The sequence below is a fragment of the Tamandua tetradactyla genome, chromosome X, assembly GCF_023851605.1.
Source record: "Tamandua tetradactyla isolate mTamTet1 chromosome X, mTamTet1.pri, whole genome shotgun sequence".
In the NCBI taxonomy this organism is placed as follows: Eukaryota; Metazoa; Chordata; class Mammalia; order Pilosa; family Myrmecophagidae; genus Tamandua; species Tamandua tetradactyla.
Genome location: NC_135353.1, coordinates 116,267,907 through 116,286,194, shown reverse-complemented (window position 1 = coordinate 116,286,194; position 18,288 = coordinate 116,267,907). Strand labels below are relative to the sequence as shown.

The window sequence follows — 18,288 nt, the reverse complement described above, 5'->3', positions numbered from 1 at the left end:
AGGTGGTAGGCCCTCCCTCCTTTGAGCTCTGACTACATTTTTAGCCTCTCTTGTCATCGCTGTGTAATTTTTGTCTTGTCTTAGTTATCTGGGTACTTCAAGACAGTCTGTCCCACAAATATGGAGCTCTCTCATAGCAGGGACTATGGCAGACTCCTCTCCATTGTCCTTAGCACCCATCCCAGGGCCTGCCACACATGAGGTACTTAGAAAGTGTTGATGGGCTGGCTGGCTGGTTGACTGGTTAAATGAATGAATGAATCAATACATAAATGGAGGAAAGGGCACGTAGAATAATTAGAATAAGCAAATTTATAGAGTCAGAAACTAGAATGCAGGTTACCAGGGGCTGGGGTAGGGATTGGGGAATTAATGCTTAATTGGAAGAGTTTCTATTTGCAGTGATGGAAAAGTTTTGGTAATGGATGGTGGTGATGGTAGCACAATGCTGTGAATGTAATTAACAGCACTGAATTATATATTTAAATGTGATTAAAAGCAGAAATTTTAGGCTGCACTAGAATAAAATGGTTTTAAAAAAACCATAGGGCTGTACAATACAAACAGTAAACCCTAATGTAAACTTTGGACTATAGTTAATAGTACAATTATAGTTAATAGTACAATTATAATACTAACATTCTTTCATCAGTTGCAACAAAGATACCACACTAATGCAAAGTGTTAATAACAGAAGCATATATGGGAACTTGGTATTTTCTGCATGATTTTTCTGTAAACCTACAACTTCTTCAATAGCAAAATTATATAAAAAATAATTAAATGAGCCTTTATGGACATAAACAAGAGAGGGAAAGAAGGGTGAATGAATGAAAGGATGAGTGAATGAATAAACAGATGAATGAGTGACTGAGTGAGCAAATTAGTGTAAGTTCTTTAAAGGCCAGGACTTTTCTCTATCATCTGCATTGCTATAATGCCAGGACCCAGAACAGAGCCTAGTATACAGTAGGTGCTCAGTAAATATTCAGTACATGAGTGAGTAAATGGACTAATGAGTATTTGAGTGAATTGATAAATGAATGTCCTGGGAATATCCAATCTTGGTAGAAAGTGAGTACATCACTGGTTATTTTCAGGGGGGAGCTGTGCTCTCCCCCATCCTTCTTCTCCCGCCGCCCCCCCACCCCCATTCCCTTCCCAGGTGAAGGATAGGAAAAACTAATAGGGACGTTTGGTCACCTCTCAGGTTCTTGATGAAGTCATCTAGTTTCATCTTGCGTTCAGCCTTGACGCTGGGACTGTACATGTCAGTATTGAGGAGGATGATGGCAAAAGCAAGGATGAAAATGGTGTCTGGGTTCCGGAACTGGCGCACGAGGGCTGGGTTACACACACAGTACCGCTGGCTGCAGGGTAGGAGGGGTCAAGGCCAGGCTCAGATACCAGCAATCTCCATCTACCCAACATCCTCCCACTTCTGGCACCACCAACCTTTTCTTCCAAGAAATATTCCCTAGCCCTTTGGGTGTGTCCTCTTTAGAGTTTCCTCAAGACTAGCCATAAAAATCACAATCGCTCCCTTTTGTGGAGCTGTGCCAGGGGCTTCATGTAATTCCATCACAATCCTGCAAGGTAACTATTGGCAGTTCTATTTTACAGATGAGGCTCAAAACGGTGAGGTAACTTGCCCAAGGTGAAGTCAGGATGAAAACCCAGATCTTTCTGACTGCAAACTAATCCTTTTCCCCTTACGGGAAACAAATTCTCAACTCTTCTATTTCTGCTGTAAATACCCTACAGTGGTGGAGACAGGATTTATACCCAGGTCTATCTGATTCCCAAAGCATTTGTAATAGAGTACAATGCTTAAGTCCATGGATCATGGAATAAGAGATTTGATTTAAAATCCTGCCCGTACTGCTTACTTGCTGTATGACTGTGAGCGAGTCACTTAACCTCCCTAAACTTCAGATTCCTCATTTGCAAACTGGAAATAATAGAAGCCCCTACCTCTAAGGATGGTTGTGAATATTCAGTGAAATAACCATGTAAAGTGTCTAGCTCAGCATCTGGCATTGGTAAGTGCTCATGTATTGTAGCTGTTACTGGTTTTTTTTGTTTTGTTTTTGTTCTTTTCTTTTTTTGGTCATTTATTGAATACCTGTGTCCCAGATGCTGAGCTGGACACACAACTGTTCCTCATGACTGCTTTGCAAGATAGAATTTATAATTTCTGTCTTATGGTGAGGAAACTATGAGGCTAAGAGATGACTTGTAGATACTCCCTTAAAGAAGGGAAGGGCGACTTCAAGAGTGGAAAGCAGACATACCTGAAGGCTTCGATGAGTCGCTCCACTTTCTGGGCCTCACCCTGAACTCGAATATGGGATTGGAACTTCCGGAGTGCATCATCCAAATCCATGGAGGAGAAGTCCATCTCATCTACCACACAGCTGAGGAGCAAAGATGAGGGTGTGACACTCAATTTCTCCGCTGAAAACCTTTGACCCATCCTGATGTGCTTGAATGGACAGACATCTCCATTGACAGACTTCCAAAATCTGATCCCATGGCCCAAACAAGTACTTAAGAGAATAGAGTATTTGAAATTCAGTTCATCTTAGAAAATCTAGGTAGGACACAAAGTGACAAGGGATCCTTTCCATCAACCCACTCATTTCAGAGATAAGCAAACTGAGAACCAAAGCAGGCTAAAGGACAAACACGTTTTGCCCAGGGCCACCCAGAAGACTTTAAGAATAGGGTCAAGAGAAATTAGACCTCTTTGGGGCAGAGGGCAATGGGAGCAGGAAAGTCCTGTCATCCTGTTTTTAAAAGTTTATCTGAGGCTCCCTCTTCTTCCCTCCTGTTCTCCTTTTCCAGGAATCCCTGGCCCAGCCTGCCCCATCCTGGGCTCCTCACTCCAACACATCTCTGTTGAACTGCTTCTGCCGGTTCCCTAGGAATTCCCCTATCATCTGCCGGCTCAGGCCTTTCCGCTCCAGGATGAAGTGTGCCACTCCCACCGGTGTGTCTGACAGGAAGCCCCGCTCGATCAGATACTGGATACCCTTCTCTGGCTTCCTACAGAAAGAAGGAAAGTAGATGAGACGATTGTCCTTCTGGAACAAACTGTGCCCTCTGTCCTATTACAGAGCACTCTGGACTACATTTGGGCTCAAGCATGGTCTCAGAGAGCCAAAGAGTTAAATATATAATTGGGCTCAACACTTTGAGGTACAGATGTGAAAACTGAGGTCCAGGGAGAGGAAACCACATGCCCATTTCACAGAGCTTCAAAATTCTAAGATATCCTCAACCAGACTTCCTCTTTCACTGGCAGCAACACCATAATTTTCAATTTTTCAATATTTTCAGTATTTAAGGAGAAACTGCTATAGACCAAGAGCTTTGATATTCACAGCAGGCACTGAGAGAAGGCATGAGTTCTAAGTCACAGAACCTCCAAGTAGGAAAGAAATGGAGAGGTTACTTTGTCCCATGTTCCACATCCCACACAGGCAGGTGTCATCTATGAAGTTTCCATAGATGACTGTTCCCTTCTTTTTCCACTAGGCCAGATATCTGGGTCTGAATATCAGATACTAGTTCCCATATTCAGAGCCCCAGAACCTAGAACCCCAGGAAGTTAGAATTTAGAAGAGACTTTGGTGCTACAGGGGTCTCAGTCCATCACTTAAATTGCATGACTCTGGATAATTCCCTTACTTCTCCAAACCTCAATTTTTTTAATCTATAAAACACGGACACTACTATCTGACTCGCCAAGTTATTGTGAGAATTAAATCTAGGTGGCAGTGTTTCACAGATTATAAAGATGTAAGGCATTGTTTTCTCATTTTCTAATCAAATGGCACACATCTTCCCCTTCTAAGCAAGCACAAGACCAGGCACCTAGAAAGAGCTCAGCCACAGTCACTGACTAGGACAGCACTCCACCTCGCCTCCCAACACCTCAAAGGTACATTGCCCTGCTATTTTTATTTTATTTTTTTGTATGCTGTATGGTGGGGTCACATTTCATTATTTTTCCATGTGAGTATCCCATTATTGCAGCACCATTTGTTGAATTTTTTGTTTGTTTGTTTTGCTTGTTGGCTTTTTTTTGGGGGGGGGGGAAGTGCATGGATCGGGACTCGAACCTGTGTCTCCCGCATGGCAGGCAAGAATTCTACCAGTGAACTACACTTGCACCCCTGCTACTATTTTTTTAGATGGAAAAACTGAAGCCCAGGAAAGAAACACACCTTGCCCAGGGTTACACAGTGAGTCTAGCCCAAAATCAGACTACGGGTCCAGGTATCCTGTTTTCTAGACCAGGGCTCTTTCTATACCACTTTACCTTCCCACTTAAGAGGAGAGGTAGGGGAGAAAAGGTTTGGAATCCATTTTATAGATAGTGAACTGAGGCCAAGAGAGTGGGAACATCTTGCCCAAGATCACACAGTCAGTAGCAGTACTAGCTAGAACCAGGAGTTTTGAGGGTCTTTCCACTCTGCCACACTGTTGCCAATTATCTTCCCTGAACAGCTGAGGAAGAACACTATTCCACAGAATGAGAGAATGGCAGTACCAGGATCACAGTTTGGAGTTCAGGCCCAGGGACCAGAGTGCCTGTGGCAGGGTAGGAAGAGGTGTGGAAGCTAGAATGGGCAAATACATACTTATTGAAGAGGTTGAGGCCAATTCTGTAGTGCCGCCTCTGTACCACGTCGTTGTTGAAGGCTGGTGAGTCCCAGCTGTGCCTCGTCTCCCGCTGGTAGGTCTGCTTGCAGAGGCCAGTGGCTGGAGGCTCCCGCAGGCTGTCCCGAGAAGAGGAGCCAGAGCTGCAGTTGATAGTCTCGTTGGAATTGCTGGAGCTCTCGAGGCTCTCATTATCTCCACCATCAGAGTTCTCACCTGCTGCCTCACACTTCCCCAACCTCCGACCCCCAGCCACACCACTGGGCCCAGTGCCACTGTTGGGGGCTGGTGGCAGGGGCCCTGGAGGGGCTGGGGCTGGGCCCTCAGGGGCTGGGTAGTGACGGTGTGGGATTGGGGCCCTGCCTGGTGGCCCCTTGTGCTTCAGGGTCCCATGGGGGCTACAGCCATCAGCCTCATACACCAGCTGGCGGTGGACAGAGCCGCGATCTGAGCGGTCACTCAGGTCCACGGAGCTGTCACTAGGAGGCTCAATGGTAAGCAAGGGAAGGTGGGCAGCCCGCAGCCGGAAATCCCGGCACTCTAAGCACCCAGGACCCCTGCGAGTGCTTTCCTCACGGCTACCATCTTCCCGGGTTCCTGATGCCACTGGGGGAGGAACTGGTGGGAGAGGGGCTGGTGCCCAGAACTCGGGCCTGCTCTGGGGTGGGGGCTCTGTGCTGGGCAGTCGCTCAGGGGATGGTGGGGGAACTGGGTCATCCAGGTAGAGGGGAAGGTCACTGAAGGATGTGGCCGAGCTGTCCTCTTGCTGTTCCTTTGACTCCCGTTTCTCCAGTTGGGCTGACCCTGGCTCCTCAGACATGGGCCCTGATGGGTGGCAGTTCAGGGCCTCGTCGATGGATTCAGCCAGAGACTTTACCTATGGGAGGGGGGTAGGGGAGGAGGGAAGGGGAGAGAAAGGAAGGAATAGTAAAGGGAAGGGTGGTAGGATGGCAGAAAGATGGAAAGGAAGGAAGGGTGGGGGTGGGGGGATCTTCCTGGCAGGTCAGCCAAGAAGAGGGATTCCCACCACCCCCAACAGGTTCTCTGCAGTCTATAAAGTAATTCTCAGGGAGCCATTGTGAACTCATAAGTGCTGGGACTGATGCCCACATGTTCCCTTCTCAGATATCCCAATACCTCTTTCATGCCCATATAGACCCAAGCTAAATGCTACCTCCTAACTGATTCAATCCATATTCTTGGCTCTGTCATCCCCCAGGGTAAAATAAGATCCCAGAATTCTCTGTCTGGTTCTCTCTTAGGAAATGTGTAATATGTAGTCTTGAGCGTATGGATCAAGCCTGGTTAACTCGTCTCCAAGATGGTCCCCAATGATTCCCCACTGCCTGGAATCAACACCCTTATATATTGCATTGTACCAGAGTTGGTACATGTGACCAATAGCACATAGCAGTGAGATTAGGTTATAAAAGCCTGCAACTTCCATCTTGGGTGATCTTGCTCACTTGTGTGCACACTCTCTCTCTCCCACTCACTCTGGGGGAAGTCTCATCATGAGCAGTCCTATGGAGAAGCCCACATGGTGGGAAATTGAAGCCTCCTGCCAACAGCCAAATGAGTGAGCTTGGAAGCAGATCCACCACCCCTGTCAAGTCTTCAGAGATTGCAGTCTCAGCCTACAGCATGAACTACCCAGCAGAGACACTTCCAGATTCCTGGTCCTCAGGAAACTGTATGAGATGATAAATATTTGCTGTTTAAGCTGAGTTTTAAATGGCTCAATCTGGGGTAATTTGTTATGTACCAATAGATAACTAATGTACTTCCCTTACCAGACTTGGATAGCACTGAGAGCTAGGATAAGGCCTGGTTCATTTATCTCCTCCACCAGACTGTGATCTCCCATTTCCCCTATTTGAGGGCTGGATTCAAGCCTGGATTCTCTCTTTTTAGCTCACTGCTTGACATCGAATAGACTATTTGAATGAATGGATGAATGAGATACATCTTTTCTTCAATATTTCTCTCCTTCCTTCCACAACCCCCCATCACTAGCTTGAGTGAAGCATGCACAAGCTGATGGCAAGGCCAGATCACAAAGGTTAGAGCAGAGTGATTTCTTTTCTTATAAAACTGCATTCATTCATTCATTCACTCAACAACTTCTACCAAGAGGCGTAGCAGCTACCATGTCCTAGGTGCTTTTGTATATGTTACCTAATTGAATTGAATCCTTAAAACAGCCTTAAAAACGTGGTTTTATTTCCACGTTATTCATCATATTTCAGTGAACTTAAATCATTTTCCTGAGGTCATACATCTAGGAAATGGCAGAACTGGGACTCAAACCTGGGCAGACACGCCTGCCATCCCAAATCCAGAATGACCTCCCACCACCATCATTGCCTATTACACACACTCCCACCCTTTCACACTTTTGCTGATGCAATGTCCATGCAAGCAACACCCTCCCAATTACCTCTAACTTGCTAAATCTTATGTCTGGTAAGTCCCAGCTCTAAAGCTGTTTTCTCAAAGAAATCTTCTCTGGTCCTCCCAGAAGAAAAGTTTCCATTCCCTACTTTGGGTCCCCACAGTCCTATATGTGATCCTTTCTCCTGCCTCTGCACACACTCTGCTTCAGGAGACAGTATTGTGCCAGATCGGCCATTTCCTATTGGATTGAGAGGTCCACGAGCATGAGGACATGGCCAGTTCATCTATCTTCCTTACAGTGCCCAGCACAGCATCTGATGCGTGGGCTTTGAAACCAGAGAGAGTTGGATTCCAAACCAGTTTGGGAAAGTCACTTCACCTTTCAAAGCCTCAGAACCTCAGTTTCCTCCTGTATAAAATTGGAGTCATAATTCCTGTCTTGTAGGTCTGTTATGAGGCAAACGTGGCTCCTGGCACACAGGAGGAGCACATCACCTGTTAATTAAGTCTTAATTTGATAGTGGATCAAGTTCCAAATAGTGAGAACATTTATTTTCTAATTTGTTCTGTACACCCAGATTTTTAATTTAACCACATTTTTTGTCTTGCAAATTATTTCTCATAATTCTCAGAGTCTCCATGCAAACTGTAGCTACTTAGTGTTATTAAATGCTTGTTGTACAAACTTCTTTCAGTTTAGAGTATAGGGAAAATGTAGCAGGAGTAGGCAGAACATGAATATGGAGGGATCCTGACCTGTTTGGAGAAGGAGTCCTCAAGCTCCGTGATGTCATTAGAAAACTCGCCGGATGTGGTGACAGAGCTTCCACCGCCATCGATGCCACCACCACAGGAGCCCCCATATGGGATCCCCCGATCAAGGCGGTGGCTCCGGGCACCAGCCATGGCACCCTCGTCCAGCGAGGCAGGCTTGCCCTCGAAGTAAGCAGGGTTCTGGGCCTTCTCATACTCCTCAAAGGAGAACTGCATCCGCATGTTGGATAGGATGATGCGGCGGGACATGCGGCTTTCTGAAGCTGAGCTGCGTAGCCTTTCAAAGTTCTTGTTCATGCGGTACTGCCGGAAGGCTGTCTGGATGGTTCTGGCAGCCCTGCGACTGAGGAAGGAGCCCCCATATTTCCTCTCCAGCATTTCTACCTGTCAGGGGAGGATTGAGGAGAGCAAGGTCAGAAATTCATTACAGCCTCATCTCCCTGGGCCCTCAACCACATTGACACCCAAGTCACAGCTAACTGCTCACAGTCACCTGACTGCCAGGTTGTGATTTTAGTGTTGTGTTCTCTCTTTAATCATAGATAGCGTTTGTCATAGTATATTGGACTTTTTTTTTTTATTTACAAGAATGTTCATTATTCTAAAAAAAAAATTGGAAAAAAAGAGAGAAGTCACAAAGGAAAGAAGGGAGAATTAAATTTAGAACAAGAAAGGCCAAAGGAAGGAGGAAGATCCATATTTAGTTTGTGTTTTATTTTCTATATGTAGTGTGCTGTTACTTTTTTGTTTGAACAACAAAATATCGTATCACACTGTTCTAAAATTGTCACTTATGTGGGTGCTTCCACCATAAGACTGAGTGTTTTTTTTGAGGACAGGGTCCAGGTCTCATTCATCTTTACATCTCTAGGCACCTGGCATGGTATTGGAGCTCAAGAAATGTTTGCTGAATAAATATAAGGCTCAGTGGAAGGTTGGTGAATGAGTGAGTGAGTGAGTGAGCGAGTGAATTCCTAAGCGGGTGAAAGGTCGTGGAGTCAGTCTTTTCCAATTCCAGTCCCACTATCCCCCCCCACCCCCAGACACCACACTCAAATGCCACATCCCAATCCCTCCCTTGGCTCTCTTGCATCCCCACTCCCTGCTCCCTGCTCCCAGCCAGAGAGCTATCTCTTCTGCACCTTCTTGTCCTGCAGGTCTGTGGAGAGTTCATAGCTGTCCGATAGAGCCTTGGAGCGCTTTATCTCCTCCTCCTCCTGTTTCCTCAGGGCGACACTGGCTGGCTGAAGGCGTGCCCGCTGAGCCCAGGGAAGGCCCACCCCAGCAGGGGGGCCCCCCATATGGCTGCTGGTGGGAGGCAGCTGGCTCAGCCGGTAGGGGGATTGGCTCCCAGGGCTATCAACCGCGGTGCTCAGGTCACTGCCTGGGGCATCACCCTCCACACTGTGGGGATGAGATAAGATGAGCCAGGATATGGGAAAAGAGGGGGGCCTGCTGCGCCAGTCTGAGAGTAGGTAGACCAGATATCTCCTTCTATCACCAGCTACCCCCAGCTTCCTCACAGATATGGGGGGCCCCAATACTTTGAGGCCCCTCAAGCTGTCTCCCCACTGACAACCCTATCACCTCACAGCTTCATCCCCAAATACCATCTCCTTTGCTGCCGCAAATTCCTCACAGCCCCATCCTCTTAGACTCCTTTCCATCAAGCCTCTCTGTTTTCTCACAGTTCTATCCCCAGTCCTACTTACCCCTCACAGCCTGGTCCCTTTATGGCCACTTCTCCTCAAGGCCTTATTCCCAGACCAGCTTCCTCCTGGCTCTGTCCCCTCAAGCCCCTTTTTCTAATAGTCCTGTTCTCTAACAGCTCCATCCCCAAGCCCTCCTGCCCCCGACAGAACACTTCTGTCACAGCTTCATCCCTCAGGGCCTATCCCCAGCACAGGGCAGGCTGCACGTTTCCTCAGAGTACTATCCCCCCTCCCCCACGCCCTCCCCCCGCAGTGCCATCCCCTCCCAGCCTTGTCTCCGGGGCTCCCCCACCCCCACCCCAACTCCCTCCACCAGCCCTGCCCCCCACTGCAACCCTGCCCCAGCCCTCAGCTGCGGGGACTCTGGTCCTGGCCAGTTCCCTGGGCAACAGCGGGAGGCGCCGCCCATCCAGCATCCTCACAGGTAAAGCGCTGCCCTGCGGGGCAGCTTCCTCTTTCTCCTCATGGCCGCCTCTGCTCAGCTCAGAGAGGGTGGTAGGGGGACTAGAGGCTAGAGAGTGGCAGAACCTGGGCACCGGGTCTTGCCTGCTGGGGTTTACCCAGAGCTGTTCTTCCGCCGGAACCTGTTCCCACAGTGCCATGGCAACCAGGCTGCCAGGGAACCCAGGTGGCGACAGAGCCCAGGTGCCCTGAGCCGCCGAGCAGGGCAGAGCCACAGAAGCAGGAAAACAAAGGAGGGGTCAGTAGGGGAAGAACAAGCTAGTGAGGCAAGGAGGAGGCTGTGTGCGTGTGCGTGTGTGTATGTGGTGTATGTGTGTGTGTGTGTGTGTGCACGTGCGTGCACAGGGGCGGGGGTGTGAATGGGTGTGGCTGGGGCATAGAGATGGAAGTGCTGGGGTCCAGAGAGTGATCCTGTTTGAGGGGCACAGGATTGGGGAGCTCTCCTGGCTGGTGAAAGGATTAAGGGGCCAACTCCCCAGTCCCTCCTTGGTAGACACCAGGGCACAGGGCAGAGGTGAATTAGGGTAGGTACAAGCGGTAGGTACAATGAAGGAGCTTCAGTTGGCCTGATAGCCTTACAGAAGAGCACTGCGGGCATCCCATGGGAAGGCCAAGGATTGGGCAGAGTGGGGAGGCTGCACCCACGAGGCTGGGTCCAGGGCCATGGTGGTGGAGCTCAGCAGCTCTGGTGGGAATTCCAACCCACTGCTCATCTTCCATCCTCCCAAGTGCTAGTCTACAGCACTGCCATGAGCAAGGTAGAAACAGACTGGGGGACTATCCTCCACCCCAAATCCTCTCTTCCTGTGACTCAGGGGTTCCTGACATTACTCTCCAGGGGTCAGACTCAACCCAGTCTACCCTAGGCATCTAAGATGCTCCTCTTCCCTCCTCCTCCTCAGGACTGCAGGATCCCAACCTGTAACCTCTCGAACCTCTCCCCTCCCACCCAGTACACAGTTCAAGCCCAGTTTGGATCAACTGTTTCCTCTATTTATAAACCATTCATAGCTCCAGCTGCCCACAAGAGATAGCACAGGTTCCTTATCCTCGCATTTGAGGCTTCCCCAAGATACAACAGCTAACATTTATTGAGCACTTAGCACTTTCAGACACCATTCTTACCACTTCACATTTAATAGCTTGCTTACACTTCAAAACAACCCCATGAGCTGGATATTACTTATCCTAATTTTACACCTAAAGAAACTGAGGCCCCGAGAAGGTAAGCAACATATTTATGATCATAAGCTATTAACGGTAGATAGTCTGACTCCAGGGCGCAATGCAAACTGCAGGGCTGGCTGCCAGCCCCCTACCCTGTCCACCCTTTCCTCCAGCCTGGCCCAGCTCCTGTTTCTCCCAGATACTCCTCCACTCTCCACCTCCAAAACTTTTGCTCATACAATACCTTCCTCCTGAAAATGCAATCCCCATCACCTCTGCAATCTGCAAAATCCCCCCATACCCCAGTTCTGTCAAGTTTCAGGTCAGATGCCACCACTAGGAAGCCCTCCTGAATCCTGCCTCCAGCCACAAATCATTGCTGATCCTGCTTGGAGCTTCCACACACGGCACATGTCTGTCTTTCTTTTTATGGTGAAGGTTAGCTTTGGCCAAGTGAGACAGCTATTTGTGTTCATGACTCCCAGAATCCCAGCAGAGGAAGAGAACTTGGTAATCTCTGAATTAACACAGAGCAGGGGGCCTGGCACAGAGTAGGTGCTCAATAAAAGCTTCTGGAGTGAGGTGGTCAAGGCATGAGCTCTGGCAGCTGCTCTGTGGATTTTTACCACAGCCTCCAATCTCCTCTTCCAATCCATTCTCCATCCTGTTGCCAGAGAGAGCTTTCAAAAATACAAATCTGACCATTCCACTCCCCCACATTAAACTCTTTCATGGCTCCCCATCACTCATTCAACAAACAACAATTGAGAACCTTCCACATGCCAGGCACAGTGGTAGGTGCTGGGAATATAACAGCGAACAAGATGCATAGATTTGTTCCCTCAGGGATATGCAATTCTAGTCGGGGGAGAAGGCTGTAAAGAAACAAATATATATTATTATTTCACATAGGGATAAGTGGTAGGAAGGAAACTAAAGCCGAATGATAAAAGGTGCTGTTTTAGATGTGGTAGCCACAGAAGGCCTTTCTGAAGAAATAACATATAAGGAGAGCTCTGAAGAAAGTGAGTAGGTGAGCTGTGTAGCAAAAGGTAAAAGCAGTCCAGAAAGAGGGTACAGCCAGTGCAAAGGCCCTGAGGTGGAACTGTGCCTAGCCTGTTTGGGGAACAAGGAGGAGGCCAGTGTAGGCTGGAACAGAGTGAGTGACAGGAGATAAGAATAGAGGGGTAATGGGGGCCGAATTATGAAGGACTCTGAACCCATGGTATAGACTTTGGCTTTTGCTCTGATTGAGATGAGCGAGGAGGGACATAATCTAACTTAGGTTTTATAAGGATCATCATTTATAGAATAGCCTCCAACTATTGGTCACCATGGTCACTGATGGACCTTCTGACCTGAACCCTGCCTCATATAGCCCGTGTCCCATTACCCCAACCTGACTAACTCCTGGTCACCTTTCAACCTTTCACTCAGCTCTTGCCCACAGGCTTATTTACAGACCTTCCCTCTGTGCTGCCTTAAGGCCCTGTAGTCACCTGTATCCTAGGGCAGGGGTTTTAATTAGCTCATTGAATCCTCACAACTTACTGAGCCAACCACCACGAACTTCATTTTACAGATGAGGATACTGACGTTCAGAGAAGTGATGTAAATAAATCTTGCTCAAGGTCACAAAACTACCAAATGAGAAAACCGGGATGCAAACATCTTGTTACCTCTCCCCACTCCTGGTTCCGTGCCGCCCCTTGCTCTCCACTCTTTGGCAATTTCCCCCTCAAGAGCTCGCCCCCTTTTTTTTGGTTGCCAAGGGAATAATGGTAGGGAGGTTGGGCTGTCAACACAGCCTCCTGCAAGACGGCCTGGCAAAAAGGAGCATGCTTGAGGGGGTTGCTCCTGACACTATACGCATTGTTGAAGAAATGGAATCTGAGGATTTAGAAGCCTCCTAATCAGAGCCCCCAAAAGATTCCTGAGGACTTGCCGATCACATAGAAAATTTCTGTCCTCCTCCCTCTCTCTCGTACATGTACACACACACACACACACACACACAGAATATGTAGAGTAAAAAGCTGGGAAGTCCTCAGCCTTCAGGTCCTGATTCTGCCATTTACCAGTTGTGTGACCCTGGGCATGTCACCTTACCTCTCTGCGCCTGTTTCTTATCTGCACAGGGCCTCAGCATATGCAATTCCTTCTTTGGATTCCCAGGCTTCAGAAAGTGCCCAGGAGACCCACCCCCCCTCTCTAAGCTCCTTCCAGCCAGAAACAAAGTACACACACAAGCACAAATAAACACACAGGTATGAAAACAGACACATCTAAAGACCGACAAATCTAGACGCAAACCCACACCTACAAACACAAGAAAACAGACATGAACACAGACAAACATGCACATGTACAGACACAATCACACACACAGATTATTTGCATACCAGAACACACATGGACACACAGGCACACACACACACGTCCACTCTCTGTGAGGGAAATTGGAGACCATCCTCTGCAGAGGGGGAAATAAGCCATGTTACACAAATAAACACAGTACAAAGCGGAAAGTTATCAGGGCTGAGGAACAGAGGAAGCGCTGGAGGAGCTCAGGAGAAAGATCCCTTCTGCCTGGGGGTGGCTGAGCAGAATAAAAATAAACTCATACTTACTGTGCACCTTTCCTGTGTCAAGCATTTTCTGCACATTATTTAATCTGCATGGCAAACATGAGAAGAGAATTTGGATTCCTATTTTACAGATGAAGAAAAAGGCTCTGAAAAGGGAAGTGAATGCCAAAGGTCTCACGGCTAGCAAGTGGCAGAACAGGGATTCAAACCCCAAAGCTAATGCTATTTCCCCTGCTTCCTTTTGAAGTCTTTTTGGGGAAGGAAGGTTTTGAAGTGGACCTTGCCTAAGAGAAGCTGGTAGAGATGAGGGATGAGGGAATCTGGTGAGCCAAGACACCAAGATGGGGAGAAGTGGGGTAGGAAGTTCCCTAGGGATTTGAGCCTAGCCTGCCCATGGTGTGGGCACCGACCTTCCCCAGATGCTGGTCTTGATGGGAGGTCTTCTCCCCCTCCTTCCATTTATTGGCGTTACCCAGAACCAGGCAGCCAGCAGGGAATGGGATCAGGATGCAGTTGTTATGGAAACAATTGGGGGCTGTTGCTACGGAAACCACAAGAAGAGGGCAAAAGGAAGCTGGGGATGCTGAGGACTATTCACATGACAACTTAAGCTAGAAGAGGGGCACACAAAGTGAGAAACAAAAAAACAGGATGTGGAAGTTAGCACACCTAAACAGGGCCAGGGGCTTTGGGCTCTGAGAGAAGACTGGGCAAGGAGACGACAGAAATACTGGGCAAGGAGACAACACAGCAGACGGGACCACCAACCACCCTCTCTCCTCCAACAGCTCTTCTGCAAGCTATTTCTGCTATACACTCCCAGTGACACAGAGATTCCGAACCTGGGCTCAGCCTGACTTGGCACAGGTGCTGACAGGGGAGGAGACCTCCCCACCCTAAGGGGCTGACTGGGTGGTACAGTGGCTTTGAGACTACAAAGCTTTCAAAACAAAGGCTTTGAGAATACAAAGACCTGGGTTTGAGTACTGGCTCTGCCTCTTTTCATCCCTAAAAATAACTGTTGTTATTTACTGAGCACCTACTCTTTGCTAGGCATAGTAACTCCCCTGAAGGGACAACACAGAGAGGGGAGCTGAGGTAGAGAGAGATGAAGTAACTTGCCCAAGGTCTCAAAGGTCAGCAATGGAGGAGCCAGGATGCAGATGAAGGCATCTCTGAACACAAAGCTCATGTGCTCTTACCCCACACTAGGCACTGAGCAGCACTTCAAAGGTAGAGTCCTTGCATTCTCCATCTCTCCATGCTTTCCCACAGTGCCACACAAAGGGCCAAATGCTGGGTAAACATCTGTAGAGTGTATGAATGAGGAAGCAACCCAGAGGAAGCAGGGAAGACTGAGGTTAGATAAAAGATGTTTCTGACTTCAAGAGCAATGACTCATGGGTTTTGCTGGCCAAGGGTAGATGATCCACAGAGCTGAGATGGACTTTATGAACCATCCAATGCCATCAAGTCCAAACTGAGGCACAGAGAGCCAAAGTGACTCGCCCAGGGTCACATAGCATGAGAACCCAAATCCCCTACCTTCCAGGCCAGTGTCTGTCTTTTCACTTCAGAAGCCCCTTTTAAGAAGCCCCTTTGAATCTGTCCAGCCACCCTCCTAACATGCTCCTTTAAGCTCTTGAACATCAGCAAACAGTAACTTAATTTGCAGTTTTTTTAGGTGAGCTGGTCCACATCTCCTCCTTTGTTTCTTCTGCCTTTTCCCTTTACCGCCAGCCTTCATCTGTCTGGGTGTGTGCTCATCTTCATCTTGCAGTAGTTTGAGAAGGTCTTCCTGGGAAGTTGGCTCTGACTCACTCCCTCCTCTCACAGCACCTGACATGGTCAGCTACTATTTCCTCTGTGTCTTGTGCAAATCCATATCATAGTTGGTCCTTATCATCACTGGCTGTCTTGTGATTCTCTCTTGAAGTGTTTGGGCCCTACCCTGTTCCTTTTCCCTTGACTACAAGTTTCCTAAAGTCAGTGTCCTGGTATGAGTCACCTCTGTAGACCCATATACTGAAGCTGGCGCCCAGCATACTGTAGGTGCTCAGCACCCACCTTGGTACCCTAAGAACACAGGTGGCAGTCATGTGTGTCTGTGTGTGCGTGACTATCCTGCCTGACAACTGTCACCCTAAAAGCTACAGCCCCACAAGCTCAAAAGCCACTCACACCCAGCCTTGCAATTATATCCATCAGACACACCCATAGAGCCTGCCACACACTGGAAGTCACAGGTCATACAATTGACCCCACACACTCAGAGTTCCTCAAATCCCAGTCTCATAAGTCAACATTCCCTTGGATGCATAATAGTGCACATGGTCTTTCACTACTGTTAAGACTTGCACAACCTCACACAAAGACCATGCATGTCCACATATCTCTCTCACGATAGTCAACCTTCCCCCTTCACACAGCAAAGGCCTTCTGCTCTATTCAACCAATACAGTTGCCTACACAGGAGTCTTTGCCCCACAGCACCCAGGATGGTTATATCTGAACTTACCTTTTCCCTCCACTTAGTCTAACCCTCATCCCCCACCCACCACCACACTTCCTTCTACTCCAAATAAAAGGTAGAAGGGTCTCCCACTCCAGAGTCCAAGTCACCTAGATTCATACACCCTGGAGAGCCAACTGAACTGAGTAATCTACTCACCATCTCCCAACATGACCTTGGAACTCTCCACCAGGTTTTTGTCTTGGCCCTACCTCCCTGTAATGCCTTCTCATCCCTTGCCACCTATTCAAACCCTCCCCACCCTTCAAGGTCCACCTCTTGCCTCTCTTTCTCCAGCAAACCCTCCTGGATCCTCCGGCCCACACTTTGACATCTCCCTCCTCCTTGAGCCAGGAACCTATTTTGCTTATCACTGAAGTCACTTCTGCTCATTTTTGCCCTTCACGGCCCAATCACTTTCCCAGAGGATCTCTCATTTCCACTGAGAGAGGGAGAACTCATGGACAACAGAGTCACTATCTTACTCTTGATTCTTCACAGTGTTTAGCTTGAGGTGCTGCACACAGTAGGTGCCCAAGCAATAGTTGTTTTCAGAGTAAATAAGGAAGAGAGACAGAGAAGGAAGCTAGTTAGTTAGTTTAAGGAAGGAAGGAGAGAGGGAAAGAAGGGAGAGGAGGGAGGATGAGTAGGAAGGGAGAGAGGGGAGAAATAAATGAGAATTTGAATCAGAGACCAAGCAGATGTGTTTAGTGACTGAGTGAAACAAGGAGTGCTTGAGGTGAGGCTCTGGAAAAACTACAGGATCAATGTGATAGGGACACTGAAGGGGGGGGGGGGAGGAAAGGAGAAGGGACTTCAATCTGAACCTTAGTCAAAACAAGAGCCACCAATCATTGTACACTTGCCCAACTATGCACCAGACCTTATGTTGGGCTCTCTGCATTCTTTCATTAATCTTCATGAGAACCCAGAGAGGTAGATCTTTTCTCAGTATACTCAGAAAATGAAAGCTCAAGAAGAAAATACTTGCTCAAGGTTACACAGCTAGTAAGTGGTAGAACCAGAAATTAAACTCGAATTTGTTTAATGCCAAAGGCTCAGACAGGAAAAAGTCAGGTATAAGCCAACTTCACGGTCTTCTGTCTTTGCTCCTAACTCAGACATCTCATGGAAGATAAAGGTCCTACAGATCCAAAGAGAACACCTCCCAGCCTCCTGCTGACAGTTTCTGGCCTGGTGCAGGAAATATTTAGGGTCGTTGTATCGGGGGAAAATGGCTTTTTCGCAGATTGAGAGAACCCTAAAGTTGTAGAATCACAGACTCTTCAAAGCCCAGAATCAAAGAATCTTAACATTACAGCATCTTAAAATTACACTGTCAGAATTTTTTTAAATAGTAGCACCATGAAGTCTTAAAACTACGGCATTGGAGAACATAAAAATCACAGAATTATAGAGACAGAAATCACAGAATTGCATGGAATATGTCACTGAATTATGATATTTTAACTTCATATAATCATAGTTTCTTAAGATTGTAGCATCTCAGATTCACAGAATATCAGAGCTGGAAGAGTCCTTGGAGAGCTTCCGGCCTAACCTCCCTTCTCATTTTACAGAGGGGCAAATTATGAAGTCAACAGAGAGATCAAGAAACATGTCCAAGGTTAGCCAGCTCTTGCTGCCTCAGGCTAAAGGCTAAAGAAGACAACTGCAACAGGCCTGTCCGCACCATTCATTCATTTATTGAGTGCCTCTTGAGTGTTGATAATACCACGAATCAAACACAGTCCCTATTCTCTTTCCCAGCCCGTTCCCAGCCCTGGACAGGAAAGAAGTTAAGGCCCCAGGGGAGATGGGGAAAGGGAAGTGGGTTGGGGTGGAACATACATCAGACAGAGAGAAGAGATCAGCTTTTATTGATGGAAATTCCTTTGTACACAGCAACATACTCTGAAAGGCCTTCTCCTCCTGATTATATTTACAGAGCATTATGGGAGTGGCAGGGGGCATGGCACAAGGCCTTCAAGCAGTGGAGGAGATGGCA

The 18,288-nt window shown here is 47.8% G+C and overlaps 1 protein-coding gene across 3 annotated transcripts in view; it reads right to left on the bottom strand.

The window, feature by feature from the left end:
• IQSEC2 (IQ motif and Sec7 domain ArfGEF 2) overlaps window positions 1–18,288 on the bottom strand; it is an 83,268-nt gene that overhangs the window by 10,821 nt on the left and 54,159 nt on the right. For all 3 annotated transcript variants that reach the window (XM_077145282.1, XM_077145283.1, XM_077145281.1), the window contains 6 exons: window positions 8,982–9,243; window positions 7,822–8,223; window positions 4,650–5,545; window positions 2,887–3,048; window positions 2,295–2,417; window positions 1,204–1,370 (listed from right to left, as the gene is read on the bottom strand). In XM_077145282.1, coding sequence (XP_077001397.1) covers window positions 1,204–1,370; window positions 2,295–2,417; window positions 2,887–3,048; window positions 4,650–5,545; window positions 7,822–8,223; window positions 8,982–9,243 — 2,012 coding nt within the window. The remainder of the gene's footprint in view (window positions 1–1,203; window positions 1,371–2,294; window positions 2,418–2,886; window positions 3,049–4,649; window positions 5,546–7,821; window positions 8,224–8,981; window positions 9,244–18,288) is intronic.